At 43.1% G+C, this 27,267-nt stretch overlaps 1 protein-coding gene across 5 annotated transcripts in view; it reads right to left on the bottom strand.

The window, feature by feature from the left end:
- LOC144473601 (uncharacterized) overlaps positions 1-27,267 on the bottom strand; it is a 505,151-nt gene that overhangs the window by 195,898 nt on the left and 281,986 nt on the right. For all 5 annotated transcript variants that reach the window (XM_078187617.1, XM_078187615.1, XM_078187616.1 and 2 more), the window contains 2 exons: positions 23,973-24,173; positions 21,787-22,771 (listed from right to left, as the gene is read on the bottom strand). In XM_078187617.1, coding sequence (XP_078043743.1) covers positions 21,787-22,771; positions 23,973-24,173 — 1,186 coding nt within the window. The remainder of the gene's footprint in view (positions 1-21,786; positions 22,772-23,972; positions 24,174-27,267) is intronic.

Below are 27,267 nucleotides of genomic sequence, written 5' to 3'. Positions count from 1 at the left end.
TCTACCCGCACGACGTGGACAAATTAATTGCTGGCAATTAAGACGCCTCGCTGGCAGTTTATGGTTTATTGTGGCTCGTCCTTATGGTTAAACACTGCGCGCAAAAGTGCCGATGAAAGTAGCATCGTTTAATGAGACCCGACCGCGCTGTAGGAAGTCCGACGATTTAAATGGGAGCATCATTTTGTGGAGAACTTTTAGTACTTCTCGATGCCTTGGATCCTTAAAGACTCTCGCCGAAAAACGCCCCACGACTTTCGCATTAAAAACAATCCTGCGCCGAAGCGATTTCCAATTGTTGATTTCCAAACTTCCTGCTCCGTAGATCTTTCGCGAGATTGCCGAGCAAAACCAGCCAGACCGCATTAAATTGCGGCGAGGAATAAGCATTAGTCGATTTTCATAAAGATTTGTAAATTAATTTTCAGATATACTTTGAAATCAATTTTTAACCCCTTACGGTCGTATTAAGTCTATTCACATGCGTGACGCTGGTCAAAATTAATTGCCGTTGAACGAATGAATAATACATAATATACAAGATTAAGTAGGAAAAACAATATTTATTAATTCTTTTTTAGAGTTTATATATATATAATATGGAAATAAAAATAGCTTTGATGGCTAAGAGTAGATATGCGACCGCAAAGGGTTAAGCTGCTGGAAATCCGACAATCCGTCAATAAAAAAAATGTTATATTACACGATCCAGCATTTACACGGCGACATAATAAAATTTTGTTATATGAACAGTCATCGAACGTAATTGCCCATTAATCGTTACGCGTCGAGGAAACTTTATTTACAGACGAGACAAGAAATCTTCGAGACCATTAAAATTTGTACTCGGAATAAATTTATTCGGATTATCGTTCGTTTGTCAGTCCAACGACAGGGCAGGAGCAGACTGGTTGCACACGAAATTAAAAACACGAGTGCACGCCTGTAATCGCCCGGTATCGTTAATTAACATTATTCATGAGGCAGGTATGAATGTCTATATCTCTAGATTGGCATAACCCATATCATTTACTCGCATGAATATTCATTTAATATTATATAATGTGAGGTAAACTAGCCCGGGGATACGGCGCGAAAAACACGAATCCCCCGGTTTAATTATTGTAACCAGACTGCGGTTTATGTACTCGTTCCTGTTGTTTAATGCTCTTTGAAAGGAAGTACGCAATTCGCATGGTTTCGATCGATTCTCGTTCTGTTGAATCACGTCGAAACGATCCGAACGAATGCAAGACAAACTACTTAACAGAATTTAAATCGCGCCGGTTTCATCCTCGATTTATCAAATGCGGTAATAAAAATCGAGCTTCATGCGTTTAGGATAGTAGAGTCAATTACAGTGCATGTAGTTTAATTTCAAGCACGATTAATTATGCGTTTATCGATGTATTACATTCTATCGTTCAAATTCAATTAATTATTTATCTGTTCTAATTATATATATATAAATGTTGGGAGTTGGTACCGAATTCGCGAAATTTGCTGTAAATGAAGAAGCTTGAGAAGATACTGGACGAATGAAAATTAATATTCAATAAAATAAATACTTCTAGGTTATATAATAAAATACCAGGTAGTATACTCTGCGCAGTAAGCGAACTTATTTTTCATTCAATGCAATTAATGCAATTACTGTGCCGCTTACAGTAGGATACACCAACATAATCTCAAATTATCTCTGATATATCTTTAAACAGATGAAATATAAATATGAAATTTTATTCAAATAGTCTGCTATAATGTGATCTTTAAAATGACTTGTTATGTTATGACAAGAAAATTCTGACAGAAAATTCAATTGACTAAAATATGTTGAATATTAATTTTTTATTGTGGATTCATAGACTTATGAATGGTAGCTAGATTCAGAATCCTTTTTCTAGCTCCTAATATTCGAAGAAGATTTGATATTTGTTACAGGGGAAAATTTATGTCGATAAAAGAATCTTTGAAATTTATCTTCGAGATTTCAAGAAATATAAATTAAATTGCTGAAGTGGTTTTTAATAATGAGAAGTCCGCACATAGGGCAAAGTAACTGGTTCCACTAAACAATACCATACGGAAGTTACAAAATAATATGACATGATTTAGCACATTATCATATTCATGCTCGATCGATCGAGAGCAATGACAATACAAGAAAATAATATCAAGAAACTTACAACAGTTTCGCATAACAGTATCGAGCCTAATAACAGCTAGTTCCACCGCGGTTTCACAAGTCGAAGCGTTTCAATCGCGTCCAGAATGAAGACGGACACCGCGTCGATCATAGCTGCCATAATCGTCCGCGAGAGAGAGATCGTTAATCCTATAACGCGCAGCTATTAATTATCATCGTCAATAAATTCGACATTCTGACCGTTCTACCGGTGGAAATATCCAACGCCGGCACCGCCAGGCTATTTCTCAACCATAATCCCGTCAATTAAGACATCCCCTATATCCCGAAGCACCGAAGCTACAATCTTCCGAGGCCTGTGATTCCTTCCGTCCGACGTTTCGCACGAATGTATCAAAACAGCCGTGCGCACGGTGATTTGCATGGAAATTTCAGCGGTTAGACCGACTCGTTACAGCCCGGGCGTTAATTGCTCGGATAACGAGGCCAGCGGAGGAGCAACAGTCTCGCCAAGAACAATGGGGGCCGATGCGTCGTCGAGATGGGGGACCATCCGGCGAACAAAGGGGACTAACAGCGTAGATAAGGGACGGCCGAAGAATCGCGGTTATTTATCCGCGGCTTATCGGCCGCGATTTCGTGGAACTTGCCGATCACCGGATCGAGCTGTTTCGAGTTACGTTCGTTTTACGGAGAAATCGATCCGAGTGAAATCGAAGTGAAACGTTGCGATAGGGTGAGCGTGTCGAATACCACCCCCTAGTGGTTGCGTTCTCGCTATAATCTTAATTCCATTCAAAATCAACATTTTTTTACTTAAAAAAATTCAGTAACTAAAATAAACTTACGTTTCTATTACTGTGCACTGTCTGTATTGATTACTATACTCTCTCATAACAAAATAACAAACCACGTGCTGCATTTATAATTTATTTCCGCTGCATTTTAAAAGGATCGACACAATATATATGAACAATGAATAATCAAATTAATGCAAAATTGCGAAAAACAATCGAGGAATTTGCGTTTATCTTCCGGAGAAACTGATTAAGATAACTGGAAAATCGGGGACGACGACGGCCTAATCGTCATCATTACGGCGTACGAAAAGTAACTATTATACCAGAGACATTCGTGTAGTTTCCAATCTTTTTAAAGCCGTTTGCAAAGATCGACGAGGAGCTTGCTTTTTTTCTGGAGAAACTAAATACGTCTGATGGAGGAGAAACGTTGCGGCAGATTATTTTGTGACACACAGTGGCATGTACGTAGATTTGGTTCGTTCATTTGACAAGGTAATCATTGTAAACGGGGAAATGCACTAAAACAGAAATAATGATAGAGTAGGAGAATTGGAAAAAATAATTTATCAAAGTGCTTGATTTTCCTGTCACTCTTTGAAATATAAATTGACTTGAGGATTTTTTAAAGCTGTAGGAATATTGTAAGAATCTCAGAGAATCGATATCAAAGAAATGATGTACTACTGAAAGACAGCTTCTATCTATCTTCAAATCAAATCACCATACAGTGATTAGAAGACTGGCGATTTTATGCGTTTGTGACAGGGATGAATAGAGGAAACACAAGCTATTGGAAATATCGAAAGAATTCGACTGCTGTCGTAACGTTTTAAACTTTAAATTATTCAAAGGAGAAATAACTTCCTGTTCGACTTCCAATCGGTGCAATTGACGCAGAACTATTTTGCATAAAGATCTGCAGTCTACTGATTATACACTCTGCAATAGGTATACAAAATTTTATAGTTCTGGAATTATTGAACGTTCGAATAGTTTACGTGCGAAGACTGAATAGTAAAAAGCTGCTTGCGAAAGAATGAACTAAATTTTCCAACAGTCCTCGAAACCATCGTTTGACTGACCCTTCGGATAATTACAATCTTGTCAGAAAAACTGTGTGGCAGATAGGGTTGAAGATAACATAATGACACGTGTGGAACAAAGTCCATTATACCGCGGCACGGAAAAAAAATCCGCATCGTACGAGGACTCGCCCAAAACCGATCATTATCCAATTAATCCACTTAAGGACAATCTTATTGTGCTCCCCAATGCGAGGCGGAGAACAATGACATCCCGTCCGACCCATAAAACCGTTCCCAAAGGGAGAAGAGGATCGCGTGTTCCGGGAGCGTTTCTCCGAAAGAAGTAACCGAAAGTTCGGCTCGCCGCGCGAAGGACATCGAAAGCAAAATCAGCTGTTCCGGTTCGCGTGACGTGGCCCAATCGGCGGCGATTTAATCGTCCGTAAAGCCGCGCGCGGATCGTTGACCGACGCCGCGATCGGGCCCCCGGGTTATGCTCGTTCCCGAGAAATTAGAAATCCGCGGGGCTGTCGGTCCGCGCCGCGCGCGATAAATCCTCTCGTTAATCGCAGTCAAACCGCGGTCTGCGTAAATAATGTCCCGAGACCGGTGCGTGCGCCCGATAATTACGTGCCGGACGATCGCTCGTTTTAATTGCAATCATTATATCCCGGACTGTCTTGTCTCCGCCGGCACACCGATCACTGTGATTACCGCCGCGACACGCGTTTTAGAGTAATATAGTTGTCCGAGGCCGGAGAGCCGGACTCCCGGCCTGAATTCGGAGATCCGGGCAACCGGCAATCAACTTCCTGTCACGATGACGCGGAAAAATTCGGACGCGATCCGTTCCACGCTCGCCTTTCATCGTTTCTGCGGTAATTAGTTCCATCTGCGGTCCTTGTCGTTTACCATTAGACCGTGGTTCTTTATCATAAACAACTATAGCCTTCCTCCGAGAATAAGAAACAGGATTTTCAGAACTTTCAATTTCTTTCAATGATTTCGATAAGATGCAACATACCGATACTCTTACATAATTCTAACATATTCGATGTAGTATTATACAAAGTATTATTTAAAATCTTTGATAACATTTTTACAAGATAAAAGAACCGATCTATGTTAAACGATTGTTTGATAATGACCTATCAACTTTCCAGTTTCTACCTCACATAAATAAACTGCTCCAATTTGATCTAATTCTGCTCTGAAATGAATTACTACGCTACGGCTGAATTCCCGAGGCATTCAGCAGGTTAACGACTGCGTCGCCGAATCAATGGCGGCTCGGAGACCCGGATAAGTGTCTTCGGAGATCGACAGGGGGAATCGTTACCGTTCGATCGATCGCATTGTTCGCCGATAGGTACAAAGCAGCGAGTCCCGCAGCATGATTAATACGTAACGACTACAAACGACTGGAACGGACCGGGACGTCCGAATCCGACGGCTGAGAAACGACACCCGTTGAAAAACCGGTTCCACGTTTGATGCATTAACGTGCATTAACCTAAATTCGACGGCACCTACCGCGCTTGCCCGCCGACCGGCCTCGGCATCGGAGCGGACCGATTCCGTTCCTCCGGCCGATCTTAGGTCCCCCGATTGACCTAACCGGTAGCACCGGCCACCTGAAACGCCGTAAAATGAAGCGATTAGGGCCACCTGACCGCATTCCCACAAAAACCGAACCCGGCCGCCCCGGGATTCCCTTTCGACCGGCCAACCCGGTCGTTTCTTGCGCGCCCGCAAATGCGATGTTTGGACAGTGTAATCGCGGCGAGACGTCTGCGAAACGTCTCATTTCATTCGCGATTACATGACCGCTGGTTTTTGCACGTAGTCGGAGTTCCGTATGAAAAGGCGAAGAGGTGCGATGGAATTTAATGGTGCTTTCCATCACTTGCAAATTAATTCGTTGCTGAAACGGTGCTTCGTTTCGGGCTGATGATACTAATCTATGTAAAGGAACGCGTTTATTCGCGACTTTTGTCTTCTGTCCTGAGAGTGTCAAGATTGCGAGAGAGATTGTCGATTCTTAGGGAACCATCAACTTTTGTGACGAGATTGGTGGTAAGAAGGAGGTTAGAGTTTCCAAAGAAACGAATCTGGAAAGTATCTAATTTCTGGAAGACTTGGGAGATATCTTCTTACTCATATCAAATCTATTCTTTACGGTACACGCTGTATTTATCTGCTATACTATATCAATATAAAAATATATAATTTAATTAAAACAAAAGAAGGAATTGTAATTGACAAATGCTTTTGTCTATAGTTCAAATGTCCTATCCATTAATTTGTCATTTTTCAAGCTACTTTAAAGTAGTGCCTTTTACCTCTAAAGGAAAGAGGTAAACCATAGCGAATATTCTGGAGAAAACCCAGTTCCTAACTCGCGCGCGATGCGTATAAATTGTCGGCGACGGATAAATTTCTATGCTGCATCGCGAAAAATTGCAATTAAGATCAAAGGTGAACTTTCAAGCTGGCGGCGTTATTAAAACGAAGAGAACGAAGCTGCGACTTCCGAAGAAAGGCGAGCGGACCGTTTCGCAGTTTCGCCGCGTTCCAAGCAGATGTTGCCAAAGGCAGATACGAAGTCGCGTCAGAATCAGGCTTCGGTCTGGTTTCTATGAACCGAGGAACGGCTGTGTGCATTCGCGGGACACGGCGTGTGCGCAACAGCGAACTGCAACGGCAGCGGCAGCATCCGATTGCGTATCAGCGACCTCGATCGTCCCCCGGTGCATTCCCCTTTCCCTCTCTTGTTCTCCCCCACCCTTCCATTCAGATCATTATGTCAATGATCCCGGGTAGAATCGAGAGGAGGAAGCTTCTAACGCGGCAGCGCGAGCCTCATCCGCATACGACCATAAACTTCCTGATTCCCTTCGTCGCCGATCCCTAATTCGTCCCGCGAGTCTGCCGCATTTTACCGAGCCCCGAGGATGCGCATCCACGTGTGTCGAGCGATTCGTGTTTTTCATTCACTGTCCCCCACTCACGACGCTTTATTAACCCGGTGCCGTACCATTTTCTTTGCAATTACTATGATTAGAATCTTTTTGATCGCGCTAATTTCTTCGAGGAAAAAGGAATTTTATATTTATTATTTCCTTAGATATGCTCTAGTATTTAAATATTGCTAACAATAGAGTAATATTTAAGTCTTACTTAAAGGAGCGGATGAACATTCATACCTAACAACTTATTTCTAAAAATCTCTATCGCGAGACTGACTCGTGAAAGTACGGCAAGGGGTTAATAGAACGAGCAAGCGAAATACGAAGTGATAAAAATTCTTATTTCGTATCGCGATTTGTGGTATTTAAGCGTTTATGGCAAACGCGAGTTGCATTGTCTTCAATTGATTCAAATTATTCCGAGGGGAAATTCGATAAATATGTATGCGACTCCTGTGTCTTGTGACGAGAATTTTAATTTTGCATTAAATATCCACGGTTCAATGATTACTAAACTGCAGATTTTATGTATTTATAGGAGAATTGAGAAATTTAAAATGGTAAAAAGATTAAAAAGGTATTGAAATGTCAATAAATTATCATTGATTTATTAAAATCACTAACGCAAGAGAAAACGTTCTATTCAGTTTCTATTTCTTGCAATCAATGCAGATAAATTCTATTTCGCATAAAATTCCACAGTCTAGTAATTACTGGTAACATGACGCACCAAATGATTCTACAAAGTGAACGGTAACACTTTACCAGTCACTTGACTTTTGGTAACACTTTACGACGACGGTTCAAAGTGTTCGAGCGAAAGAGTCGAAATGAAGACATTAGCCGAGCGAATGGATTAACCGTAGATTAACATCTGCGAGATGAAAATAATGGGAGCCGATGCCAAAGAATGGCGGACACGCATGAATAATGCAACTGTTTATTTTTACGACGCAGGTGCACACGCACAATGCGTTCATCTGCAATTATAATTCACAGATTTTTCCAGTTTACACCGGCTGGCGCCGTGAAATAATATACCTAGGCTAGACGCGATACGGGAACAATAGGTAATCAAATCGATACAAGATCAAAGCCAGTAGCCAACGAGTCTCCTACCGTGCGCTATCTTTCCGGAAAATCCATAAAACAGCAGAATGTTGCGAAACGTAGCAAAACCGCCGTTTAATTGAAACCAGGATACAAATCGTTTCAGCTAACTCACTGGTTCAAACGATTTTCCGTGCGTTTCACGCCTTTTAATTTAACGATCCTCCACTTTGCTACACCTTGAAGTATTCATTTTAAACGACTCTTGGTTTCAACGATGTACTATAGTCTTCCATGATTTTTTTCGACTTCCTTGTTTAGAACTACAATAAATATTGGCAAAATATTTGCTGCACGATAAACAAGCGCGAACACTTATTTAAAAACGATTTTCTGGTTTCCATAATTTTCCAGAATCCTCGCGTCATTAACTTCGCTTAAACAGTCGATTCCTAGTAAGTCACACCTCCGCAAAACGTGCCGTTCAACGACTCGAAAAGCACGCGTACGCATTAAAACGACTCCACTTTCGCGAAACAAATTGGCTGGCCGTAAACCAGCGAAAAACGGAACGTTGAAGATAAAAGTGCGGCTGGTTTTCACGCTGGTTAGCCATCGAAATTAGCATCGAAAATCGTCATACGACGGCAGTTCGACCAGAACGAAAAGAAACCAAGTTATGTGGGTTAATAATATTCGAGGAAGGCCGAAGTTTTCCACGATTGCGAGACAGTTGACGCGAACGAGATCGAGAAATCGGCGAGGTGCGCGCGCGCGCGCGCGATTCCGCGTTGGAAATCGCCGACCGCGCGCGGAGTCGCTCGAGGCCGTGGATTTTGAATGGGAGAGGCCCCCCGAAGAGGATCGCGACGAGGAAACTGAGTCCATTACCATAAGACGATGACTCGGATTGACTTGTAACCGAAGGTTGATTGGATCTGCTTGCTTTACGAGGAGCCGTTCGCGATTTAAACGTTTCCATTTGCAATCCATCTTTCGTCCGTCCTATCCCCTCGCGTCCGGCGCCATTTGCTCCACGATTTTTCGCGGTCGCGTGGCCTCGTGACATCCGTCCGCCATATTGCGGATACGGAAGATTTATTTTTCGGATGGAAATCGTTTGCGCGAGGTACTTTCACGTCCCTTTATTATCGCGAGCGAGACGATTGTTATATGGACAAACCGATCCATTTCGATACCAAATGGCACCTACGTCTTTGTTCCTTTCTTTGTTGTAATATTATTGAAAGCGTTCGATGTATATTATTATTTTAGAGCCGCAGCTGGTCAGTGCTTTGTTCTTGTCACGATAAATTTTTAAGGAACTTCGAAATTTCTGTGACTAATTAAAGGGTAGTAACATATATACTGCATGTTTTGTGCGTTTTTGGCAGCTAATACTGCATAATCTATACTGCTAGCTATTGCAATCTATTTGAAAAGTATGCTAGCTATTTTAATTATACTGTATATGTTCGATCTTATTGTATACATTCTTTTTAACCAGTTAATTGTCTTTGACGAGTATACTCCTCATGAAAAAATTTCAACATTTTCTGTTATTAACAGTATACTCATTAAAAACAGTTGGTTAAAGCTCGATAGATAATACAAGATTTAAAGAATTAGGTACTTATACATAATGTGTGCTGTGAATCAGATTACTTCATTTTCAGAAAGCTAAATGGTATTTAATAAAAATACTTGTATATACTTAATATGTAAACTATATACTATATATTGTATGAATATATTGTAAAGATGCAATTTGCAATTAATGCATAAGATGAATATACAATTAATTCATAACATATATATTATTATAAATAATTATTATAATTAACATGTAGAAATTAATATATAGGTCAAAATATACAATGAAAAATTGATTAAAAAAGAAGCTTGCCTCGTCCGCGAAACATTTTCCTACAAAAGCCGTTAATAGAGTTCAAAGCTGAAGCGAGGTTTGCCGGAGTCATTGACGCACGTCCGAGCAGAATCGTTGCCAAAAGTCAGGGCATTATCTTCAGCGTAAATGCATCATGCGCGCAGAGTGCACGAAGAACGGTGACCCAACCGAGACTATCCGTCTATGATCTTGGACGCGGGCACGGCCGATTCGCGTCACGAACGGCTTGCAAATAGAATTCGCACGCGGAACGATTCGGCAATTACCGTGTCCTTTCGCGAGTAGACGAGAAAAGAAGAAGAGGTCGTTGGTATTCAGCGTTCATTCTCTCTCGAGACCGCCAGGCTTCTCTCTCTCCCGAGAAACTTGGGAGAGACGGACTCTCGCGCGACACCGCCGCCGCTGCCGCTTGAAAGATCATTTCCAGTTTCCATTTGCGACTTTAACTGCTTCCGCTAGCAGCCAGTCGCGCCAGATTTCAGTAACTTCGAATGGCAAACGCCGCCGGATAATGGCGACGCGAGGGATTGTCCACGGTTAAATCGGTCAGGTTCAAGGAATAGTTGCGTCGTATCCGTCGCTCGGAAACGCCGGAATTAACCCCTTGCTGTGCCATTTTCTTTACAATTACACTATGATTGGAATGTTTTCGATCGCAGTAATTTTGTTCGAAGAAAAAGGAATTTTATATTTATTGTGTGTTTATATCTACTTGAATGTTTACATATTTTTACTAGAAAACACTATCACGAGTCTGACTTGTTAAAGTACGGCAAGGGGTTAATATCGGATCGGTGCTCAGACTCGGACGATTTTAGTTCTATCAGTGAAACAAATTAGGCGAATCGACTCACGTGAAAAATTTGGTCTGTCGGGAACGTAATCCTTTTGTAAGATCCTCGAGATATTATGTTGACATTTTAGATTTAAGACACTACGATGTATTTTAGAACTACGTTGATTACCATTTTCTTGTCCTTAATAACTTCCTTGATGTCACGTGATGATTTTTGTTTCCCAATTATAGATCCCCAAATTAATAAATATAAACATCTCTGACATATTATACTGCGCATACGATTACGTCATAAAAGTTTATAACATGTTGTAGCTGTTTAAAAAATATGTGACGACTAACCGTTCAAGTCAATCCCAGGAAACATAACTTATACGAAAATGGATTTCTTCACTTAATAACTGCAACAAGTTGGCAATAATGCAACAATGTCCTCGAATTCCCCCATCGTTGTAGTTTTGTTCTTGATCCGTTCATTTTCTTCGTAAACGCAAGGAATCCGCGGTCTAATGGTGTCCAACCTTCGCAAAAAGGACCAATGTCGCGCGAAAAAAAGTAAACGTCGAGTTATTATTATCCATGAATCAAAATTAATTGTCGACGGCTCGTAAAGCTTCTCGGGAAGCACGCAAGAAACGTCGCGAGATAAAGTATTCTGGAACCGATTGCGATCAAACGAGCGAGAGCTACTTTGCGCAGCCGTAATCATCGTCGGAACAATTTTCTAGTTTAATCTTCCCTCGGGCCCCGGGGACCGTGAAACCGCGAACCGTTACGACGAATCCTTGGCGACCGTGATGGTTTTCGCGGCGGCTCGTTCAAAGATTCCCCGAGTTTTCGAGTCGGTCGTTGTTTACTTTCGCGAGCAGAGAGTTACGATTACGGAGCGGTTAACAGTCCTCTGGCTGGTCGTCGAAGCATCGGCCTAGCAAACAGCTGAGACGATGTTAATGTTACAGTGTTACTACGGTCGTCAAAATTCTACCTTGAAATAGGTCCGTCTTCTATTTAACATTCGATAAACGAATCGTTAAAACGAACTTCTGAAAATGATTTCTTTGCAGACGTTGACAATGTTGTACTCATGGGTTATGGAATGAAAATTGGAATGGCGAGTTAATTTCTCCCGCTCATTTGACAGCTTCTCAGAATTAACCCTTTCGCTGTAATCCTTTACAGAGAATGGTCATTTACATATGAAGAGCGTATATATACGTTTTTACATGAGATACTTTTGTTAATCAACAAACAGTTGACTATAATATTTAAAAAATAAATTATGATTATAAACTTTTAGTAAAGTGATATTACTAAATATAATAAATATCATTGTAATATTTAGAGAACAATAAGCGACTTCTACTTCTTAGCATTCCGTACCTCAGTGTCAACTACTCGGTAATGCGCTTCGTAACGAAAGGGTTAAAATGGGATGAGGATATTTATTTTGATCGATAAAGTTGATATCTAGAATTGCGTTATAGCGATTGTTATATACGAGATTATCGATACTTCTGGGCAATATCGTTGTGTACAGCGACACCTCCGGAGTCGAGCCAATCGACCCGACCCGCCGGAGTAACGAACTCGTCAATGAACGTCGACGTGATAATGAAACAGGACAATACGCCGCCGGATGTTCCCACCCACGGTCGTTTATATCGACAAAGCCCCGTGGGTCTCGCTAATTGCACGCTAATTCCCGCTGCTGCTTCATTTTTGCGAATTCTTTCGTCTGGCACCGAACACTCCGTCGTCCCGAGAAACGCCAAAATTCGCGAGAAAAGGGAGCGCGTTAATTGAACCGACCCCTTGACACGTTTGCAATCCCCGTGAACCCGACGACGTGTTTCGGCCGGACCGCGGCGAAGAAAGCTCTCACGTTTTTCTGGGAAAAACGCTCGTCCGTTGATCGCGACGAATCTTCGCACGATCCCCCGGTCTAGAAATTCAGCATTCTCTCCAACGAACAGCTGACCCACATAACTGCCCAAGATGGACAGATCGGGTCATCGAATGTCTTCCGAGCTGCAAGCGTAATATCGCAGAGTGCAGTTGTTGTTTGAGATAGAGTTCGTGACCCCGGATGATCGAGACCACGGATACAATCGAGGACCTGCAGCGATCGCGGTGAATAGAAACGACCGGTGGAAAGATCTGACGCGTTATTCGAGTCCAGGTTGGGTGTCCAAAGGCGATTTAACGGGGAGACCGTTTCGTTGAACGATTTTATATCCGACGGTAATATATAACAGCCTCGATAGTATCTGCGTTCGGGGCTACGAGAGCAAAGTTCTCTAGGAGGTAACTGGTTATCGAGTGGCCAATGACGGACGCGATCACCCCACCGACTATCATTCACTTTCTCCCTATGACTGACAATCAGCTATGTCGCTAAACATTCAATTATCACTTTTATTTCTGTCGATACCAAACAAGCTTCTACAGTAAATTCTCCCCAATTTTCTTTTAGCTTGTAAACAAAAATGGACAATTTGGGGAGAGGAGATACGATTGTTCGAACCTCGCGTCTGGTTTCTATAGTTGCCAATTGACCTGATCGACAATTCAGAGTTTTCTATAAAGATTTAACTCCACTGCTGATAACTAGTTAGCTGTTTTTGACGAGTATACTCGTCATGAAGATATTGGCAAATTGTATGCTAAGTACCCTTGTCAAAAATAGATAACTGGCTAACGCCTTCTATTATACCAAGAGTCAAACCTGTGATGTACATCTCGTCCATAATTAATTAAATATGAACATTACACGATAAAAAGGAAAACTATTAATCGCTACTTAAAATACTAAAAAGTTATCTAGAAAACATTACCAATCTTCGAGCACGACATCGCGAAAAACAGTTACTCCCGAACCTTCCGAGTGTGTTCTACACATATTTCCAAGTATACCTCACAAGGTGCCTGACCTTCCGACGCAGGTTCGAGCAATTCTTGGATCGTCAATCACCGAGCAATCGAACGCTCGCCAAATCGCGGAAATTGACCTACAAACGAGCCCGAAATTCCCGCGCGTCGCTGTTGGTGATACGACGGGATACCGGGGAGATCACCGAAAAGCGTTCCTGATCGGCGTGACACGAAAGCGCGGAAACCGGTCGGTACGTCAGTCGGCCTGTCAGCGTCGAAGAACCTGCGACTCGTCTGCCGGGCGTTTAACGCCATCGGATCGGACGTGACTTTGCGCCGGCTGTCGCGTTTCATTAGCGCGCGCCTCATTGTCCGGCTACGGCTTCCCGTTCGTTCGCGATCCTCTCCCGCTTCCTTCCCACACGTTTGCGCGAGATTCGTCCCCGCTTAAGGACACAAATAGGCGAACGACTGCCTACGCTCGGATCGACGAGATACAGTGCCACCGGAATGTCTCCGTATGTTAAATATCCGATTTTCTATTAACTGTTGATATTTCGAATTTTATAATTTCGCGAGAAGAATTGTTATGGTTCGTTCAGGATGTGATAGAATCGTAACAGGCACGCGTCTATTGTAGATTAAATTTGAGCGAGGTGGCGTTTATAATACTTCGTAATGATGTCAAGATGGACTTTGTTTAAACCTTTCACAGATTTTAAGACAATGTATATTCATAAATAATAATAGAAATATATAATATAGTAGAATAAATCAATAATAGAAATATATTCAATCACTTTTTACGAAGAAATACTTACAATTACAAGAAAGAATGAAAATATGAAATCGATCATTTAGAGCTAATGAGCAGGTTTAGTGTTAAAGCTTTTATGACAAGAGTTCTGTCGCTCTTCGATTATTTCGACGCAACTCTTGAATATTTCCAACCATCGTTCAAATTTCTTTGAATTACGAAAGTAACGATCTAGCATCGCGAGCGTCGAAAGGTTGTACATTGGAACGCAGACCTCGTATCCTGAATAAACTCGTCGGGATCTACGACGCGGAGACCGGAGACCAGAGCTGCATTCCTAAACCCAAACAACCCGTCATCTCCGCGGATCAGGCTCCGACGAGCGTTATGACCGATTCCCGATCGGTCGGCACCCCTTCTGCGTTCCTACGTCCGTCGTTGCCGAAGTAGCGATCCCAAGGCCGCGTACGTAGGGTCGTTTATCCGTCGAATGGTGGTCGATCGTTCATCGATATGTTGCGCAACAGAGCATTTCCACGTCGCGATCTATCCTCGGCGTCTAGATAAAGCTGCCAGCCGGGTAGCTTGTATCACTATGTCATCGTCGGTACATTTCGCCGGCCTCCCGTGACGATGCTGTGTACACCGTTGCACCGGGAACACGGAGGCCGCGCCGATGCGAACGGCGCGCAGGCGTCTTATTAAGAAAACGACTTCTCCTGTTTACTGAACCATGAAGCCTGTGTGCCGCGGCACTTCGGGAACACGGCTACCTACGATACACCCGGTTCCGCCGTGGCTCTCCTCGCGCGATATCGAATCGAGAAGCGTTTCGGTGCAGGAGGCCTGATCGAACGTTAGGCCGGCACCAGACACCGTGCGTTTCCTATACCCGGTGGCTCCCATTGATCGTCTCTATGGCGGTCCTCAATCATATCTACTTAAGCCGGGGGAATCAAGCTCTCGCCGGCTACCGCAAACAGAGGCTGTTCACCTCGTCGGAACCGGCGCGCTCCATGCGGTACATAATGGACGATGTTAAACGCCACGATAAAATAGTGTCTGCGTTTCATGCTCCGCCGGTCGGTCGCCCGTTTCGGTCGCGACCGGCTGCTACGGGCTCTGATTCATTTCGCTGTTGTGCTAATCTGCGCTCGCGTTTCAACATTTTTCTTTTTCCGAGACACCGAGAATTTCCACGATTGCGATGGAACAGTTGAACGTGTTTAGTTTTAACGATTTCAGTGAGGATACGCGAATGAGTGCGAATCAAAGTGGAGTAAGCGTTGAGTTAAAGTGTAATCTGTATAGTAAATTCTTCGCAAATGTTCTTCTACTTTTATACAAAATTGGTCAATTACGTAAGAGGAGATAGAATTGTTCGTGCCTCCTCGTAGCTCATTTTTATAGTTGATGACAATCGATGACTATATTTGCAGATATTTGCAGAACGGAAATTAGCAGACTATCGAATAATTTTGAAGACTATTGAATTTTTCCACTGTCAAAATGAGAAGTTCCTTATTTTACAATTTTACCAACTTCGCAAAATCTTTTCCAGAAAATGCTTGAATAAATTTCACTGTGACAGATTTGTAATAAAAATTTTACAAAATCCGAAAGAATTCTATCTTCTCATTTTTATGATGTAGGTGTAGCGTTCGAATTCGAAGAGAAAATGACGGCAAAGCGACAATTTATCCTCCACATTATACTCGCTTCCTTCGCACCCCATCAGCTGCCCGATCGCCTCGATCAACAAAACAATTTCGCCGTCCGTAAATATGCGGAGGGGTGATCGACACAGGATTCACCCATGGCTGACATCGTACGAAAGTCCTCGGTAACACGATCGCCGGGGGTAGCTGTCCTAATAAGAGGAAGCTTGTAATGGCCTTCCGCCCCGTTGTTCCTCGCGTCCTGTGAGACCCGCGATGAGTGCGTGCCCCCGTTTGCAAATAAACTGGTCGCGTAATGGCCCGTGTAATTCCCCGGGGCATTTATTCGCATGGTTGAAGACCGGCACGACGCATAGGACAAACAAACAACTTTATCCGACGGGCCACGGATCGTGACGACAGAATGTCGACGACGACGTACAACAACAGCGAGATTCCCGTCGACGCTGCTCTGTTCCCCGTTTATCTCGCAGTTTCGATCGATCGACGACCCTTACACGGGGGCCCTGTACTAAACGCGCGGGCTGGAAACCGCGTCGTCGAGTGCCCCCGCCATTGTCCTTAATGCCGGCTGATATTTAATACCGCCGCCGCCATGGCGGGGCAAACAACCGCGCATGGAATCAAGCCATCTAACTCAATTGTCGGAAGCAAGGGAATTACGGGCCTGAATTAATCCAATTGTCCTCGCGGATAATTGAATTGGCTGAGAAATGAAAAATCAATAGACCGCGCCGCCGCGGTCGATTTTGGTACGCGCGACAAGGACAATGGCACTTCAGCAGATTGGGATTGACGTGCGATCGGATCGCGAGATGTGTCTCGGGCTCGTTTAATCATAGATGCAAATGTTTAGCGAATTGTGTTGTTGGGCGTGCGCAGAAGTTTTATTTCTGATTGTTCGAGAACAGAGATCCTGTTTGCTTTTATGCAATTTAACGATACTAAAGACGATTGGGTACGAGAAGCAGTATATTTCACAGTGCATTCTTGAAATTTCTTACTGTTGCCTCGATATGTATTCTTCGTCCTTCGACTAGCGAGTCTCCTTATACACAAAGTTATGAAAATTTTATCTACAATATAAATTACGTTATGTACCTTGTAGTCAAATTAATATCGAGTTCTATTAGATTCAAAGAACAGGTTAAAATAGTTCAAACGAATGTAAAGAATTGTAACTTTAAGTGGGCAGTAAATAAATAAATATACATATAATTCTTGTCATTTAATCTAATAATATTCTTTCTATTGTCGAGTGAACTTGCTAAGATTTAAAAATTATAAGAAAATTGCCAAGAATAAGATCTGAACGTATGGCTAGATCCATTTAAATAATCAAGCATCAATTTATTTGCAGATTATTTGCGTTGCTTCTTCTCGTTGCAGCTAATAGTACATTTATTATAATTTGGAAATCTTGACAAGTTCAATCGACAAAAAAGAAAGAATATATATTATTAGATTCAATGGCAAGAAATGATTCAAAGGAACCGCAAATAAATTGATACATAAGAATTTGAATGGATCTAAGCTTGATTGATTCTTCGCGAATATCTTCTAACGGTGTAAATCTTGCGAAGTTCAAACGAAAACAGAAAAGATGAAGCTGCTAGACCGAAGACGACCAGATTGAAAGCCAAGATGGCAAAGGTAACCGGAGACTGGAAGCGTAATTCCCGCTGGATCTACCCAGGCATCTACCGGTTGGAAAACCACGTTGGCGTGGCGGGATCGTCGATCTGAAGCGGATTGGGGACAATCCTTGCAAGAATGTTCTCCGTGCAACGTCGTCGCGGCAATTCGCTTCAAATTCGAAGAACGACAGGCATCCCTTTCAGGGTGCCGGCTCGTTCCAGCCGCGCGCAGAAACGGGGAAAAAAAGGCTCGTGTGGAATGGTTCCCGTTCACCTACGCGACGACACTAAAACCGGCCTGCGCGCGCGCTCTCGGCACGCCGCGGAGATCCGTATTACGTAAGCCGTGTACAAGGGGAGACAAATACCATAAGTCACTGTTACGTTGCCGCAAACACACCGCTAATGACATGCCGCGCGGGTGGGTGGCGAGAGCGTTTTGGTCGCCGTCGCCGGCTCTCTCGGCTCGGCCTGGTGTCTCTCCGCTCCGCTCCGCTCGGCCTCGCAAACCTGTCGGCGGCGGCACCAAAGACCGACTCGCCGGAAGACGAGCGTGGGAGGACGCGAAAAGAGATCGGTCGAGTCACGGAACCTCTCGCGACCCCGACGGGGTTCGCCTTAACAAACGCCCCTTTTATTCAACTGGCTGTGGACGAGGATGCACGGCGAGCCCTCGCCCGTTTTTGGCAACGCGGACACGTGCGATCACACTCTTAATTCAATTTAATTGTGCGATTTTTGAGCCGGCAAACGAACGGTGTCTCCTTTTTTTTTTATCTGGGAATCGTGCGTCGATTTTCTGACGTACGGTTAATCGATGTTTTCGATTGAACAGCAGAAAGATTTTCATTTTATTTGACGTCGAATGGATTTGATTGAACAAACGCCTCTTTTATTCAATCGGTTCTGGTCGGAGGTGCTCGGCGATCGCTCGTATATTTTTAGAAGGGGGGCTCACGTTACGTGAAACACTCAATTTTATTGGATTGTGCGATTAATAATTTGGGAATGGAGTGTCGATTTTCGGAATATTTGGATAAACGAAGTTCTGAATTGAACGATAGAGAGATTTTCGTTATTTGAAGCAGAATGAATTTGATATTTGATTGACGATCTGAATTTAATTAAATTAAGGTATGAGATTTTTAATCTGGCAATCGAGTATCTATTGTTATTCAGAATGGTATATACTTTATAAGGTAACAATTTAAAACAAGAAGAATGCAGAAGTTGCAACGAAAAAATAGAAAACTGCCGTACCATTACACCAAACAATGTTTTCATTACTTTTCTGTCTATTAAATAAATTGTGATGCAAGTAAATGCATTCAATTTTATCGACACGCGAAACAAAAAAAATCGTACATATGTAACAAACATATTCCAAGCCGGAAGAAATGTCTACATTCTAGATGATTAAATAACCTCAGCAATGGAACGAGTTACTAATTCATTCTAGTCTAGAAACTACCTGAAACTACAATGAACGTTCCGCAAGATCATCACCTCATTTTCATACATTCATCTTCATTGCCAAGGAAAATAAATTTCCCCGTGGTTTCACGGAACCGAGAAGAATCTATATTTGCGCAAACATTTCCACCGATCACGTTCCGAGCAGTCTGTCAGCTATCACCATTAATCTACTCCGTAGTAAATTGAATAATGACTGTAAAAAGATGACCGCGAGACGTCGAGCGGCGGCAACGCATTAAAATTGAAAATCAAGTTGGTCAGCCTCTCCGCAAAGGCGCAGAGGCGTTACGGCGTCTCTATAGTCTACGGTCTACGGTCTACGGCGTCTACGGGAAAACAAACTGTGTTCAAGATTAATTCCGCTCGGCGCGCGGGTTCTAAATCGTTCGAGTGTGAAAACAGTCTCGCGGCAGCTGTCGGGATTCCAGGAGCGCGCGTGCCGTCCGCCGGCTCTCTAATTAAACACGAACTCTCGAAATGCAAATGTCGCACTCGGGACACGTGACGTATCGCCGATACGTTCCCGGAGTCCTCCTATTTATCCGCGTCCGAGAAGCGCTTAATAGCGTTGCTCGACGAGAACCTATCGACACTCATCGACACATAATGCCACTATGGCCGTTTGAGACCGTACCGATGCGAAACACGACTTCGAACGCTTCTGATCAATTCTGCATGGAGAAATTTCTGCCTGGGAATTGGTATTGCAAAATTTTCTGTGACGAGAGTATTTTATACTTAGGGATGAATAATAATCTTACAAACTTTCAAGTGTTTTAAAATTACCTGAATACTCGGATTTTATATTATATATTCAGATTTTTATAATATATTCAGATTTTATAATATAATCAGATTTTAAGTTATCACCACTTTAAGCAATACATTAAATTGTTTTTCAATATGTCGAATTGAATTTATGCTCTGTGACAAAAATTGAGTAGATCAAATACAAAACGGGAGATAGATTTAAATAATTTGAGAGTACCATTGTGTTTCCTTCAACTCGTTGAAATCTTTAAAAAAGGAACTCGTTTATAACGCTCGCCACGCGCGGTGTATATTTTCCAATGTTTTTTTCCGCGGAAACGATATAATGAATTTCTAGAAGACGATGGCAATGCAAGTCTAAAGTGGTCGAGTTTCGAGCAAATGAATTTAATCCACCCACGTTCATGAAATCGACCACTGCGCACCGTTTCCTGCGGGCAATCAGACACAATGCGTTCCAGGAACATTTCATAGGTCCGGTCGGCGTCAAAGTTTTTCCAAGGAGGCGCCTAGATGGCCGCCACGACGAGAAGTAGCCACTTTACCGTGTCTTACCACCCACGCCTCGCTTCCGACAGAATTTCAAGTTCATTGAGGCCTTCGATAAATCATTCCGCCGTATGAAGTTGTTCCGGTCGAGTCGTGGGCGATGAATAAGTTCTCTGAATATCGCGGATCGAACGACAAAATCTCGTCATATAAGTAATCATCGAATGAGAGTTTCAACTAATTGCCTGGGGAAGCGGTTTCAGGTACATTCAAACCTGATTCGAATTGAACTAATCGAGATCGAAGTTGCAAAAGATTGAGGTAACACCGTAGTACACAGTGATATGTATGGTATACAGTAATGGTTCGATGAATGTCTCAAAGTAGGAATCGAAAATCGTCACTATGTGAATACGAAGGCACGGCCATTCGATTCTCGCGGCTCGCCTTTATCGTTGGGGACATCTCATAAAAGAGAGGGATAGAACCAGACTCGGGGCGAACGAAACTACCTGGAAAGGCAGCCGCCTCATGCCGGTGTAGATTACTATAAATACATTGCAATGCTAGCATAAAAACGATGACTCAACTTTTTTATTTCCAATTTTTTATACATGAAATTTTTTTTAATATATTGGTCAGATTTTTCCAATTAAAATGATACCAAACACGACATAGTTTGCACCGTATTTATTCATTATACGAATCAAGTATTTCATTTTATTTAGGAATGAAACATTAAAAAAACCGACTCGTAATTATAAGGGAAGTTCTAAAGACAACGCTACATATGGTACGGTGCAATTCGAGGGACAGTAAATGTAGACATCCCTACACGCCATTGGCCTCGTGTTTGAGACGGTGAGTGCAGAAATGGCCTCGATCTCGACGCGGTAGGTGCTGAGGGATAGAGATATGGTGATAGAGATGTAGAGATAGAGATATGTAGTCTCAAAGTAACTTTTGCATCATACTTACATTTTTTTGTATATTTATTCATCCGATTACTGTATATTTATTCATATTATTCATACTACTGTATACTTATTCATATTAGTCATAGTACTGTATACTTATTCATACGATTTTACTGATTCATACGAGGAATCGATTCGCTACAATTTTGAGACCGTAAAATTGTTAATAGTTATGTCACGAAAGGACGCCCTCGTTGCATGCATCCCACGCTTTCATATCTCATAAATAGTTCCAAATGCATTAGAACTTCGACTATCCGAAACACGTTTTAAACTCAATCTATAGCGACCCATGAGCAACACTATTTACTATAAAAGTCTGCAGTGATTTAATTTAGCTTCGTGTCTAAATCAGTGTTCTGTTATGCTGTACCAATTAGTTCGGATAATCGACGTTCAACCATAAAAATGTAGAATAGAATATTACTCACCGAATCCCATCCGCACCTCCTCCTCGTCATCGCTGTCGATGTGCTTGATGCCAGCCACCTCGAAGCTCCTCGACTGCTCCTTCCTCTTGGCAGAAGTGGAACAGTCGCAAGTGTCTTCGCCAGTGCCGCAGCTGCAATCATCCCCCGCGCACCTGCATCCAAGCAGGGGATCGTCTGTGTCGATATTCCTGCAGGCTGGGCAAGGGAACGTGAGGTCGTCCAGGGAAACCCTTTCGATCTTCCTCTCGACAGAGATCAGAAGGTTCCCGATGAAAGCCGGCAGGTCGTCGTCGCTGACATCGTCGACATTCCCGGTCTGCAATCTGTCGTCCTGGTCACCGTCGTTGCTGCCGACTTTCTTCCTCTCGAGGACAGCCTTATCGAGGCGCAGAGGTGTCTTGAGGTCCTCTGGGACCAAAGGTTTGCTCCTGGTCTCGCACCTGGCCGTTTCCTTCCACTTCTCCATGGTCGACGACGAGACCACCTTGGCGCACCTCTTCACTCTGGCGCGGCTCTCGTCGCCGGATAGACTAGAACAATTGTTCGAGCTGACTCTGGTCGTCGTCGTCGTTGTTGTTGCTGTTGTTGCTGCTTCGGAGTCACCGTCGAGCTCCGGCTTCCAAGTATTGACGCTCGACGTCGACCTCGACTTCATCACCGCGTGACCCGTCTCGGCTTCGGCCTCGTGATTCTCATTCGAGCTCTTGCACTCCAACCTGTCGATCGACCGGGTCTCCTCTCGACGATGATCCGCAGGGAGACCCTCCCGGGTCCGTGCGCGGGGCTCTTCCTTTGATCTTCGACGTGGACGCGTCACCTTCACGGTGCTGGAGCTTTGGGGGCCTGAGATACTCGCGCCTCCGCCTGCCGAACTGCCGCCTTGACCTTTGCGAGACACCTCCCGCCAGTCCATGAACTCCTCCTCGCGGTCCCAACCGAGGAACCCTGGGGCCCTCATCGACGTCGTTCTCCAAACTATTGCGATCTGTGGGGAGATTCGAGTTAGGTTTGCAAGCTGCTCTGCCAGTCAAGCAATAGTGACGCGGAGTCAATGTGTTCGATGACAATATATTACGTTGTGTAATTATACAGTTAGATTATACAGAGTTTAATCTATCTTATCTTATAGTTAAGACTTCCAGATTTCATTTAAGCTCAGTTGCATAGAAATCGCCCCGCGAGAATACATTTCAAATTTATCAGAGCTATCGTATTGAATTCGTGTAATTTTCCTACTTTCTTCCGAAGCGTTTCTGGTCCGCGAATGGACTTATTACACAACCTAATATTTCCGACAGCATGTTAACTACGACGTGTTCGCGGCGAAATGTTTACTCTCTCGAGGTTCGAGGGCAACTGTCACGAGGTAAACACAGTTCGTTTACCAAAAGGCACCCCCGTCTTCGCCACTCCTTGACATACCCTTGAGAGCAACGCACCTATAAACCTCCGGTGCCAACTGATAGTTGAATGACCCGAAGGATGTTTAGGCTCGAATATTCTCATTTACAACCGTGCCATAAAACTCGGACTAAAACCCAGTCATAAAATCCACCAAGAGCTGGATAATACCCGACCATCGTTTATATTCGCAGGATGACTGGTAACCCTCTCTAAATATTATACAAAAAACCCATCCATATCAGATTATGTATATAGAAGTCGTATTTTATACGAGTCGTTTTTGATTGATAAAAATACGCACTGATCTGAATGCTTAATGTGGATAATTATTGTCAATGTATTTGAAATGTATTCATTGTGAAAGCAAAACGTGGCAACGATCTTATTGTTAATAATAAATAGATTCACCCGGAGCAGGAATTACTGAGTTTCTAGAGTCAGTAATTTATATTGTTCTTGATAAATATCGAAAGTAAATTAATTTATTTATTAGATTACATTGTTGCTTTCTGGTTGCGATCGCACACGAAACGCTGATTAAATCGTAGTCGTTAATTAGTAGATACTATTATTCTATCTGGGAATGTTTTATCGCTTCTACGCTTCTCTGCAAAACCGAAACTTTTCTGAACCAGATGGCCAGCTATGGCGACGTTCGTGTCCAAAATGGCGGGTCGTAAGGTTAAGGGGGGGGGGCGATAGCTGTGATAGCCAGAAGTCGGGAGACAAGAGACAGCGTATCGAAACGAATAAAAGAAAAATGACAAAGGAACGTGACTCACCTCGACGGTATTCCGCTCGACGGTTTCACCAGCCGCCGCTTCGCCGCTCCCCGAGGTGGTTGCAACTGCAGCTGCGCTGCGTATGCAGAGGTAACATTCCCCGAGACGTAGTGCGGAGGCTTCTAGCTCTCCTAGTTGCAGGATGAGGCCACGTCTGCCCAACGTCAGAGGCCAGCCTTCTGGTACTACGGACTCGTTCCCCTGCAACGCGAAATTGTAAACATCATTAATCAATCTCTCCAGCAACAGGTAAAGCTTCGCTTGCGTTTACCACTTTAGCGTATTATTCTTTTTTTTTACAGCCACGGCTAATTAAGTTTTCTATGCCTTCGATAATTTTCTTGGCGCGTGCGGAAAGTTCGTGCTCCGGTTATCTCTACATTGATTTTAACACCTGGATATATTGATAACTAGACTATGAATTTTATGTAAATAAAATATCGTCTAAGCGATAAAAATGATTTTTCTCTTGCAGTGATTTTAGCAAGTCGTAGACCTTAATTCTAAATTGTTCACTATTTCATATTTAATCGTGCCAGGAAAAATATTTTCTTTCGATTTAAATGATTTGCATTAAGGCAGGTTAAAACTAGATTAAAGGGATCAATACAGTTACTGACAAACAAAATGTCCGTTGCTAATTTTAATTAATTTCTGCTCTTCAGCCAGTTCTACTTTCCTACCGGTTCTTCCAAAAAATTCAAGTATCTGCGCCAACAATATTAACGTTCATAATTCGTGATATTTATAGAGATTATTATACTCATGTCAGTTAAAAAATACTCGCTAAAACGAATGCGATAAATCCTGCTTAATAAAACGTTTCACGAGATTCGAAACTAGATAAAGACCCAGCGAAACTTCATTTCATTTACTGCTAACCATCGCAACAATTTTCTGACAATTATGGAGATTACGAAGACGCCATCGGACGATAATTGCGCGGGCAATATAATCGCGAATAAGAAGCAATCTCTATCGGCGCCGACCGCGCATACAGCTGCGTATTCCCCTGCGCGCGCGAGCGCGCGCCGAACAAATCTAAGATTGAGCCGGTAAACACGCGAGAAGGCAATTCGCGCGCTCCTCTTCCCCGCATCAATTCGATGCCCGGGTACGGGACGCCTCAAAAGACCCCCGGACAATCGGGACGATTAATTAAAAGCAAGCCGGAAGCTTCGCGGCGGCGGCTAATGAAATTCCTCTAAATAAGTTACACGCGAAAGGGAGAGTAATTGCGGGCCGAGCCCCGCACGTTAATCACGCTGATTAGAGAGTAATCAACGGCGAGAGAGACCGAGGGAGGTACGCCCCAAAATTGAGGAGACGTGCCCCGGCCGAATGATGCGCGCCGGCCAACCGGGTTGTCCCACGGTTTCACTCCTCGCGGTGCAAGGAATGCGGCCAGAATTTAATCGGCTTCCAAATTGCGTCAGGGCCACCGGTGCATCCGGATTAAAAACACCGGCCGTGCTTGCATCTAAATCGATGCATTACCCGGCGGGATTCCCGCGGAAATTGCTCCGTGAATGACGTTTGACGAACATCTTGCCGAGGGAATTACTAACTGATAATTTAAGATTTGAATAGTTCGTACACCATGTGGTCGGTGCAGATTTTTAGATCAGAGTTGCGATAAATCTTAAGAATCTTGTCGCATTAGACAGTTTTCAGATCGTTTAGAAAACATCATCAGTCTTAACAGTTTACTGACAGGGGTCTATAAATCGTCCTTTTATTCCGTTCGATAGCCTCTGTATTGTCATGGCATCTAATAATTTGCTATCTATTGAGAATACCTTATTATTATTATTCTTATATTATTCTTATTATTATATAATTTTTTTAATATTATATACCTTCCACGATGAATAGAATAAATAAAATAGATAAAATGGATATTGTTTAATGCTAATGCTATATGAAAATATAAAAATATTTACGATTATGAGTGCTATTAAAGTAAAAATAAAATCTGGAAGACCAAGTACTAATTTCTGAACGATTTAATAAAATTTAGCTCCACTGTTCTTTTCACAGCGCATATCACACGCGATAAAAATTAAAGAAGAAATACATGTATACTCCGAAATAGTAGAAGAACAATTTGCCGTCACTTTTCTGGTCCCTAACTCTATTGTTTCCTCCATAACAGATCACGAAGATCGAACGCCAATTTTTTAACAGTTCAATGAAACGCAGCTGTACCATGACGCATTCCAAGCTGCATACCAGCTAGGAATGCTCAATAAAACTGCAACTCGATAGAAGTACAGTAAGAAAATACATCTGTACATTAGAATAATGGCAGATTAATTTCCCGATGCTCCTCCGGTCGCAAATTGTGTCACTCGTCTGGCGAAAAAATGCTGAACGTCGACTGGCCATTAGCCGCGCGATTCGCACCCTTAATGGCGGACGAGTGGCGTCACCGGCGACAGAGGCTCGATAAATTAAAGCCGCGAAATGCGAAGAACTCGGTATTCCGCGACGTGCATCAGATTCCGGTGGCTCCTCGTCAGAACCACTGAAAGGACAGCGTGGCTGCGCAGCAATGCGCGCGCGCGCGCCCCCTCGTCTCTCGCCCACGTGCATCGATGCGCGCAGCCCAACGTGTAAGCAATTAGACGGCGCAACGCTTGAATAAAAGCGACCGGTAGAATGCTCACACCTTGCCTGCATACCAGTCGCTGGAAATTAAACGGGACGAGGATTCGTGCGCAGGCATGCCAGTTTTTACGGGACACCGGTGTACCCACCCCTATGCACGCGCTTCGTGCGCATCTAGCACAGGTATTCGACAACATCCTACAGATACCGATCCGGGAAAAACGAACTCGATTAACATAATTGAACGCAGCCGAGATCGTCAAGCGTTTCTCTCACTGTTGTGACTGACTTCCGACGTTTGTCGAGACTTGACCCATTGACTGTCGCCTGTGCTCGTTGCGTGAAGTGCATCGGGTCAAGGAACTAGTCTTGTGTCATTACTTTCATTCCGAAGATTTACTATAATAGCAATGTTTGCAGATGATAGCTAGATCGGGGAAGTTTATGCAAATTCGTAATTTTATGGGAGATTGCGAAGAGAACGAAAGCTGCTCAGAAGTTCGTTCTGTGGTTAAACGATTCTAAAAATATATATTTTACATTTATATCTAAAGATATTGTAGAGTAGTTATCCTCCGTGTATAAATTAACTTTGACTTATAAACTTCGCCGTTTTGAAGTATTGTTGACAGTATTAAATTTAAGAAAATGATCATTTATTATAAACTGAAGCGCAAAGCATTTC

Source organism: Augochlora pura, chromosome 7 (genome assembly GCF_028453695.1).
Source record: "Augochlora pura isolate Apur16 chromosome 7, APUR_v2.2.1, whole genome shotgun sequence".
NCBI classification, from domain to species: Eukaryota; Metazoa; Arthropoda; class Insecta; order Hymenoptera; family Halictidae; genus Augochlora; species Augochlora pura.
This window is presented reverse-complemented; position numbering and strand designations above follow the sequence as displayed.